The sequence below is a fragment of the Lucilia sericata genome, unplaced genomic scaffold, assembly GCF_015586225.1.
Source record: "Lucilia sericata isolate MDLA Ls3-8-SP2 unplaced genomic scaffold, ASM1558622v1 Contig001052F_arrow, whole genome shotgun sequence".
NCBI classification, from domain to species: Eukaryota; Metazoa; Arthropoda; class Insecta; order Diptera; family Calliphoridae; genus Lucilia; species Lucilia sericata.
The window spans coordinates 65,693-76,553 of NW_023995030.1; the positions used below are offsets into that span (position 1 = coordinate 65,693).

The window sequence follows — 10,861 nt, forward strand, 5'->3', positions numbered from 1 at the left end:
TAATATTTAATTAAAGAAAAAGCTGTTACATAGACCCGTAAAACTTTTGCATTTTTGAAGAAAATTCAACAAAAAGCCAACATATTATAACTGAACCCACAAGTATTGCTTTTTAGCTCATAATTCTGTTAATTATAATACCGTCCCATAAAAATGGGCAGATTTAAAATTAATATAAGCCTAAACCATACTATCGATTTTCATAACGATTGGACCTCTAGATCCCATACAAAGTTTAATTTCAGACAAACACATAAACGTCCATAACTCACTTATAAATCCTAAGTGAGTCATAAAATATGGCATAAATAACTTTTATATGAATATAAATCCCACCCCGCATCTCTGCAGATTTGAACTTAGTCACTATATAATATGTACCAGTTTTTTATATTTATCTACAAAGGGCTTAAACATGTACATATGTGGGTCCGTCATGTCCGACAGAAATTTTTATTTAAAGGATAATTCGAACAATTTTTGTCAAATAATATTTAAAAAGTTATTTTTGCGAATATTTTATTATATTATTGAATAAAAATTACGTTAAAATTCCGTAACACATAATTTGAAGCATTGATGCGAATAAGGGCGTTTTTCGACAGTATAGTGTTCATCTGGTCTATTTACATTTATGTATTTCTAATGAGATAAATTGAGAAATCCAAAGTTTTCGCCAAAATATTTAGCTTCAAAAGAACGCTTTTAATTAGTCGTAATGTTCTATGCCCGACTTCTGATATCTCGGATCATTCCCCAAAATCTGAAATTGTGATTATACAAGAATTATGAACATTTAATTATATATATAAAAGTGAGCATTTTAAAAGCTAATATTTCATATAATCAAATGCACTTTATTCCAGTATAGCTACAATTTTAGATTTTGGGGAAGGATTCGAGATATCAGAAGTTGCGCATAGAATATGACATCGTTTTAAAAAATTGCGTGAAAAAGTGAAAATAGCCACAGTCAAGCCATACTAATTTCTAGGCGTGGCAAAAAAGTATTTTTTATAATTTTGGAAATGTTATTAACATATCTTTAATCGTAGGAGTTGACTGACTCAACTTTTTTTTCAACCCACCCTAATATATACCCTTATTCCATTTTAACAAAATTTCAAGTGTCAATTTTTGCAAGTTGTGATTTGAAATTTTTTCTGAAAATTTTCAACGGGATAACTATGAATGATATCTAATGATATATTTTAAAAGTTTATCAAAAATATTTATTTTTAAAGTTGTATGCTGTTTTTATGCTATCCTGTAAAATTTCCCAAATGGTTTGTTTATACGCCCTTATTCTGCTCCATGCTTCATTTGTAAAAATTTGAGATATTTTAAAATATTTGTGTTTAAAATATGATACCTCCAGGTTTAAAAGTCAATCAATTAATCTGTTTTTTTTATCTATAACCAAAGAATATAAAGAAATTGGGGCATGTCAGTTGGTACCTTTTAATACTTTTTATTGTATAAACATATCTTTTAAATTTCTTTAATGAATTATTATTATCTTTTGTTTTTCTGTTAAATATCGAGTGAAAACAAAAAAATTTTTAAGTTCGAGAAATTAACAAATTGTTCAAATTTATCTTTGAATTTTAGAAATTAATAGACAACATGGTATTGTTATGAACTTCATATAACACTGCCAAATTTCAACCAGTTCGGACAAAGGGAACTAGTTTTATCAGCTTTAAAATTTTTTCGAACATAATTTTTTTAATTGTTTTGAACACAAAGAATATTTTAAGAGCATATTTAAAATATGGTTCAAAATAAGCTTTAACAAAATTACTTTGATTTTTACATACAAATTTAAAACTACTTTCAACTAGTTTTTGATAAAAACTAATCACAACCCAATAAAATAACTAAAACCACAACTTCCAGCTCTGAATGAGCTTTTATAAAAGAAAATGTCAAAAAGAAAAACATAAATATTTTACATGTTTTCCAAATTTACAGAAATTGTATTGAAAACAATATTATTTTATGTTAATTTAAATAAGAAAACATTATTGGATTGATTTCGAAAAACAAGTAAGAAAGTAGTCCATATTCGCCTTTGTCGAATCTTATATAACCTTCACCATAGTGTGTTAAAAAAGATTATTTTATAAAATTTCAATTTATTTCATTTTCTGACTTTACCATTACTTTAGCAATAACAAAACAAAAAACAAGTAAGAGTGCTATATTGTGCTGAATCTTATATACCCTTCACCACAGTGTATTTAAAAAATATCAATTCTATAAAATTTTAATTTATTTCATTTTTCCGTTTATATCATTATTATAGCAGTAGCAAAACGAACAACAACGCTAAACGAAATAAACACACAAAAAAACAAATACACATGGAAGTCAAACCAACAGACATCCAAACATACGAAACTGAATGCACCAAGAAACAAAAACAATATGTATACAAAAGGCAATGAAACACAAACATATGAAACAAAATACTCAATGAATAAGCAGTGTTGTTGTTGTTGCTTATATCAAAGCATGAACAAAATTGTCTTTTTTATGAAATTTTCAGAGGTTGTTTCGGATTTTTGCTCACATCTCCGGTATTTATGGACCGATTTTGCTGATTTTAAATAGCGATCTTCCCGAAAGCATGTCTCACAGAATTATTGAAGATTCGGATCTCGCCGATATCCTCTAAAAACTGATTTCAACAAACATACAGACAGACAGACGGACATGGCTTAATCGAGACTCTGCTATCTATAAGGATCCAGAATATATATACTTTATAGGGTCGGAAAATTATATTATAGAAATTACAAACGGAATGACAAACTTATATATACCCTTCTCACGAAGGTGAAGGGTATAACAACAACAATTAACGCCAAACGAAACAAAAACAAAATACACAAATCATTAAAACCAACACATACGGTTTTTTCCAATAAGCAATGCCCAGCAGTTCGACGGTACAGTGCCGAACTAACCACTTGACATACCACTTATGGTGGTATGTGGTGAACAATTGAAGATTGGATTATTTAAGATTTGGACCCCAAAGATACATGGGGTCTTGAGAAAATTTATTTCAACAGACACACAGACGGATATGGGTTAATCGACTCCGCAATCTTTAAGGACCCAGGATATACTTGTTATACTTTATAGGGTCGGAAATCTAATTGCAGAAATTACAAACGGAATGACAACGCTTCAATAGCATATCAAAATCATCGAAATTTTAAAATTTTTCAGAAAAATTTCAGATTTTTTATATTTTAACACAATTGAATTTAATACAATTCGTTGAAATTAATACATAATAATCCTCAATAAAATTTACCGAAACGGTTTTTTCCGTTTGTCAAAATTCAAACCAGATCGAATTTTATTTGAATTTATCGAAACCTACGTAAGCTACCAAAACATTGCAAAATAATGTAAAAATTAAAAATTTTTAAATTCTAAAAATTTTCCGAAAAATTACAACATTCGTAATAATTTAGGAGTCGTATACAAAATTGTGTTATGTCATTGAAATCGTCTTTCAAAGACTAAATTTGGTTTATTTGCCAAAAATATGAATAAATCAGAAAAACCTTAAAAAGGACCTTTTTATCCTTTGATCCAGCTCACCAAATGTTGAGGCCAGGACAACAATTTTGATAATTGGTATCTTAGAATGAACTAAATTTTCATTTTCGGTGGGAACATCAGCAACTTCAATTTTGGAGTCACCCTAATATATACCCTAAAAATTATTCAATTAATCGAGGAAAAAAATTAGCTTTTCTTCGAAAGAATAAAAAATTTCCAATATAGAATAAAGAATAATTCGATTAATCGAATATTCGAATAATATTTTAATGTTACTTTTTACGAATATTTTATTAGTATTAAACAAAAAATTACGTTAATATTTTGTAAAACAAATACTAAATCTAAAGATCTGTTTTAATAAAAGAAAACGTATATTATTTTCAATTTATAAAAAATTTTATTTTACAATGTTCATGTTAAAAATATAATGCTTTCAGTTTTAAAAGTGATTGTCTGCATTTGTTTTTAAAATATTTGCAAGTAAAATGGTTCAAAATTAAATCGGTTCTTTAAGTCTTAGATTTAGGTTCGATTTTATTGCTTTAATAAAATCAGATTTCGATCAACTTTGTATTAAGAAAACTATCGATAACATTGCGTTTTACACAGAATAGGCATAGTTTTGAAATACATTGATAAATAAGTACAGTTCTTATATAAAATAGTTTGTAAAAATATGCGCAAACTTGGAAAAGGGTGCAGGACTAAAATCAAAAATATGTTAGCTGATAACTACACACACACATATTTCTCTAGGTTAGTTAAAAATCGTATATATCATTATAGAGGCCTCAGCTTCCACTTTTATATACGTTGAGAAATTTAAAATCGGCTGAGATTCAACTAAGTTACTGACATATAAGTGTGTTAATGTATGGAAACCCGGCAAGGCAAGTTTCAATAACCTTTCAGAAAAACAGTGTCTTTTTCCAGGTATATATTTTTCTCGCAGTTTTATTTATATTTTATTAAATTATTCGATAAAAAACTTCTATTCGTTATTCGTTCGATAATCGAATAATTTTTAATATTTAATCGACTACTGAAATTAAAAAATGTCGAATAATTTTAAACGCGAATAATTGACAACCCTAGTATTTACCCCTTTTCCCATCTCCAGCTATAGTGTTATAGTCCATTCAACAAACGGACGGACATGGCTAGATCAGAATGGAACCATGAAGGAATATGAAGGCAATTGACTTTAAGTAAAAAAATCTTTATTTTTAAACAAAATCTAAAAATTAATAAAATATTTTTTTGATTAACAAAAAAAAATTTAAAAATAAATTGTTCATAAAAAGTAAATTAAAGTTTTTTTTTAATTTTATAGAAATATGGATTATTTGACTAAAAGTAAATTTTCTTGAGATCTTCATCAAACTATACGCCATGTCATAGTCATTAATTTGAGATCAAGATTAAGAAATCGGATATCTAGTTTAGAAAAAATACATATGATATTAAACTTTAAACTGAATTGGAGAACATTATTTTTTTTATTTGTGCAAATTATGTATGTACTGAATTTCATCGAAATTGGAGAGGGTCATGTTCAAAATTGTCCATTTTAAAATTTCTTAACAGCTTTTGTACTACAAAATTCAATTAAGAAAACTACTGGTTTCTGATTATTTTTAGGGCTGCTACATAACTGGTCTTTATATAGAAGGCGCTCGATGGGATTTAGAGCGAATGCAACTATATCGTTCGCATCCTAAAATTCTAGTTGAAGAATTACCAATATTGTCTGTAGTTCCTATAGAGTCTCACAGACTTAAACTACAAGTATGTCTAAATATGTATATTATATACTTAATTTTTAAATATTTAATTGACATCATAAAATCATTATTTAAATTTTTAGAATACATTCCGTGCGCCAGTTTACACGACATCTCTCAGACGTAATGCCATGGGAGTTGGCCTTGTATTTGAAGCTGATCTTGTGACTTCGGAGGACTTGAGCCATTGGGTTTTACAAGGTGTTTGCTTGACGCTAAATAAAGACTGATTCCATTGTTTTCCAAATCAAACTTTATTGCAATTATGGTTTCACATAAAAGGTAGACATTTTATCTTAGTCCCTTAATAAATGTCTTTGATTAATTTATTTCATAGTTTAAATTAAAATAAATTTAATTCGAAGAATTAAAAAATATGTACATATGAATACACGAATAAAACTTTTCATAAAGCTTTTTATTTTCATTAGCTTTTTATATTAATTAAAAATTTTCTTTCTTATTTAACTTTTTGTTAAGTGACTATCGGAAGATTAACGTATTGTTAAAAAATTTCACTAAAATCGAGAAATGGAAAGGGAGCGTTTAGTGAAGTACAGTGGACGTCCACTAGTACGAATTATATAGTGTCAGGCCCTTTCGTAATACCGAAAAATTCGTATTATTGAACAACACATTTTGTATGTTTAAATTCAAATAATACACATAAAATATTGGATTTTATTTATTTTTGTTTTATTTTTCATGAAAAATTACATAACGGAACAAAATATAATAAATGTGTATTATTTTAAATAAATTTCTTGTACATAAACAGGCATAAAAGGGACATATTTACGTATATGAATTGTTAATTTTGAAAGTATCGTGAGTCCAATGGTTGAAATGAGATATATGTAGAAGGTATTAAATTTTAATGTTTTTAAAAAGATGTGTGCCAAAGACAATTTGCAATTTACATATGTGTTCTAAAATGTATTAAAATGTTCAGATTACATAAAACATTTATTAGAAACTTGAATGGAATATACCACAATTCTCTAATTTATAATTTTCTCTTAAAAATTAGAATAGTTATCCTTAAACCCATTGTTTGGAATGTGGAGTCACACTACTTTCAAAATTAACAGTTCATACATACATACATATGTATATAAATATCATTTTACTTATTAAAAAATCCATCATTTAACATCGATGTTTATTACATTGTAAAATGATTCTTACGGCTTTTTCAATAACAGCGCTTTTGAGGCTTCAATATTGTTCTCAGCAGAGTTATTGTCGGGAACTAATAAAATACTTTCCTCATTGGCGTTATCATCCAATTTAATTTCTTCTCTTGGGTCATCAAAATTCCAATAAAATAAATTAATAACACTAAATAATTGTTGATTTGTAAATATACATGCAGTAAATTGTGTGTATAGGATTTTTAAAAATACAAAACACTTGTAATAAATACAAAAAAAACTTCAAAATTACTGAGCTTAAGGTGAATGATACAGAAATAATAAAATAAAAACATAATAAAAACTTCATTCATACGTAAATAAAACCAAAATTCCCATAAAAAATGCGTTATTCGTACTATCGAACAGAAAAATTGTGACTTTATTCGTACTATAGAGTAGACAATGCAACAATTTTGCCATTCGTATTATTGGATATTCGTAATAAAGAGTGTACGTACTATTGGACGTCCACTGTAATGCGAAAATATGTATTTTTTTGTTTTTAGTAATGCGAGTGAGCAGTTGAATAAAGCTATAAATAAATACATATGCAACAGCAGGCAGTATACAGGTGTTGTCGCTGTCTTCATTATATACTAGGGTGATCGATTATTCGACATTTTTTAAAAACCGGTTTTCGAATAGTTTGAACCATGGTAAAAATAAAGAAGGTAGTGTCATTCTCTCTATATTTTTTAAAATTCTATATCTGACATGCTTAAGGATTTTGACGTTTTCAAAAAAATAGTAATACCATATTAATTTAAAATTTTCCCATATATTTGAAGTTTATGAAAAAATTTAATATATAATTTTCATTCATTTGGAAAATATTGAAAAATATAAAAACGTTTACTTTTAAATTGGAATTAAAGGGAAGATCTTAATTTTCAAATATTAAAAAGCTAATTTGTGAACATTATTTTAAGAATAACCAAGAATGAGTTGCATTTTCCCCAACTGCGAAAATGCCAAATATTTTTGCAAAAATTTAAGCATACATTTTTTTAAAGTCCCTACATTACCCAACAAACGACAACAATGGCTAGATATATGTAAAATTTCCGAAGAAGATTTGCCAAAAGAGCCAATGGTATGCTCCGACCATTTCCTTAAAAGTAATATTTCAGTTAATGCAAAACGTGTAAGATTGGATAGAAATGCTGTGCCAATGACCACAAGGTAACTTTAAAATACTAATTGATCCTACTTTATACATACATATAAATCTAATTATTTTTATAGATTACAGGAGATCAAGAAACTGAGCAGTTTTTGGAAAATATTTATAAATTAAATGATATAGAATTTGTTGGTTTGGAAAATTTTGCTGGCTATATAATTTAAAAAATGGGTCTTACCGAATTTGGATTTAGAACATCGGAAGAAAAAGATGAAAATTATTCGTATATAAATTTATTGTCAGAGGGTGGATTATACAAACCAAACACAAGTTTTTTAAGCCTTTTGGAACGTTTAAATTCAATATTTTTAACATTTAATGAAAATTCTTCTTCAAGTAGCCCAAATTATATGCTAAATTTGTTGCACAAAACTAATGTAAATTTGGACAAAAAATTGTTAAAAGGTTTTATATTGGGAGAACATATTTTCGAATTCGGTTTTTAAACCGCCATTTAAATGATACAAAATATTTGAATAGTAATAAAAAAATGAAAAAAATTATTACTTAATATACCAATAAAAATAGTCACGTGTTTTAATTACATATAAGAAAGCGATAGTTAGGAGTTGAAAAAATAACTTCCAAAATAACGTAATAGTACATTATTATTTAAATTGTAAATTTTAAATTACACATTTTTGTAAAAATTTCTCGAAAATCAAAATCATTTTTAAGAATGTGGCAACGCTTTATATAATGCTTACAAAAAAACTAAACTTCAAAAATCCTTATTTGATAAAAAAAAAATTTGATTGACACTACCTTCTTTATTTTTACCATGGTTCGAACAGTTGACATTTGAAAAAAACCGGTTGACATTTTTCAAATTTAGAACGTCTAAAATTGACTTGTAACCATTTGTATCGCAATGAAACTCAACATAATTAACTATTATTTAACAATATATCCTTTTCCCAAATTTAATGAGGATCGGCCCATCTTTGACCTATACTCCTATATAAAGCCTCATTTAGAAAATTTGTTTTTTATCAATAAATTGCTTAAATACTTTGGAATTAAGGTAAAATTCAACATAAAAGTTTCTTTGTGAAAAATTAAAATTTTTAAAATATACTCATGGTGTAGGGTATTATATGGTCGGCCATGCCCGACTATACTTTCCTACTTGTTTAATTTGAAAAATCAACGTTTATGCTTAAATTTGATTAATAAAACATGACCCGAACTGATTTTTAACAGTTTAAAAGATTATAACTTTAGATCTAGTCGTCTGATTTATATTTCTTCAATGTAAAGAAATTGGAGAAAAGTATGACACTTTGTTAAACATTAGGAACTGTGTAATCCTAGCTTATTCTAAAATCCAGGTTAAACAATTTTCATAGGCATTCCAACACTTCCATAATAGTTTATCTGCAAATTAATTATTGTAATTGGAACCTAATCTTAATTTGATAAAATTTTATCAAACAGTTATTCCAATAAATTTTACAAATAAAATTTCTTAATTAATTAGGAAAATAAAAAAATTATAACCTAAGGTGCGTTAGAAAAATATTCTTTAGTGCCTGAACCTGGGCTGTATTATTAAATTTAATAATCTTTGAATACAAAGCAAATAAAAATATTTGAAACCGGTTTTTAAAAATTAAAAAAAAACAGGTTATTCGATATTCGAAAAATAAACATTAAAAAAACCGACATTGGTAAAGCAGAAAAAACCGGTTGAAAAACTGAATTGATCATCCTATTATATACACTTTGCTGATTTCATGGCGACATTTACTGCTAACAGCAGTTTTTGACATGTTGCTGTGTTGCCAGCTGTTGTCTATGTGTTTTTAGCATAAAGAGATGAGAAATTACATTTGTTCGTGGGAATGAGATGAATAAAAACAGCATATTATATTATTTGTATACGGTGGAGTCGGGATAGAGTGAACACACAGACATCGTTAAGTCGAATCTGAAAGTGTTTTTGAGACGATTGAACATCCTCAGATAGGTGAGGAATTAACATTTTTGTTACACAGAGAAAACAGATTCGTTGCCACAACAGAATTTGTTTCCAATCGAATTTGGTCGGTTACAACAACTACCACATAAATTGGTTGCAATTACCGAATATTTCATTTGTTAAAATTATGTTTTTAGAACACAAGTAAGTTGTTAGCACCGAATTATCGATTGAAGTCATTGATTAAGTAGTTGTCATAATTACTTATTTTAAAATACAATTCGGTTACGGTGACCGAAACTATCAATATTAGTAACCAATAAAAATACTCGTATTGTTTTATATTTATTTGATTTTTTTTATTTCCTAGTAGATATGCATGTACATATAATTTGTTTTTAGATTTTAAATTCAATCCTTACTGTACGTTCATAAATCCATTGATAGCGCGAAACTGCAATATTTTAAATAAAACGTACTTTGCAGTATTTCTTGTTTCATATTTACATATTGTTACAGATCTTACTAATTCACAAAACCTAATGTATTTATGAACGTACTTACAGTTTTTAGTTTACGTCTACATTTCTACTGAAAAGAAACATAATAAAATATTTGGAATTGACAATTTACATATATGATGCCAATCTTATTCGCGATGTCCACCAGATCATAATCACAGGCAGGTGAAAATAAGCCTTCTTTAACCATCGATGTATTTGATGCAATTTATGGTTGGTATATACATATTTCCTTGGGTAATTGGGGTTGCGGGCCAATTTTAATGTCTTACGTACACAGGTAATGAAAGCGCTCTTGATAATATCGGTCTAAGTCTTTTTAGCCTTCAACAAAGCTACAGCCTTAGCCTTCGTGGAACCGTTTTGTACCTTAGAGCCAGGTTTGGTAGCAACTTTATTGTACTTAGCAGCAGCACGAGCCATGGAGCTTCTTGTCAGCAGCAAGCTTCTTCTTGCTAGGAGCTTAGTATCAAAGGCGGGTTTTGCTGCAGATTGCCTTTTTCCACCAGCCGAAACCTCCTTCTCTAGGAAGGAGGTTTCCGTTGGCTTTTCTATGAAAAAAAAGAATTGTAGTAATGATATAACACTAAAAACTACACAGCTTACACACATTTGTAGTTGAGCTGATCTTGATATTAGGAGTTTTCAAATTTAAGATGATCAATTGTAGT

The 10,861-nt window shown here is 27.8% G+C and overlaps 1 protein-coding gene across 3 annotated transcripts in view; it reads left to right on the plus strand.

The window, feature by feature from the left end:
• Positions 1–5,698, plus strand: part of LOC119609744 (dynein heavy chain 10, axonemal) — a 68,850-nt gene extending 63,152 nt beyond the window's left edge. For 2 of the 3 annotated variants that reach the window (XM_037964645.1, XM_037964646.1), the window contains exons 33-34: positions 5,227–5,373; positions 5,453–5,698. In XM_037964645.1, the coding sequence (XP_037820573.1) occupies positions 5,227–5,373; positions 5,453–5,599 (294 nt within the window). In that variant the 3' untranslated portion in view covers positions 5,600–5,698. Of the gene's footprint in view, positions 1–2,308; positions 2,352–5,226; positions 5,374–5,452 lie in introns of those variants that run through there. The other variant, XM_037964647.1, reaches the window with a different exon arrangement.
• The last annotated feature ends 5,163 nt before the right edge of the window (positions 5,699–10,861 follow it).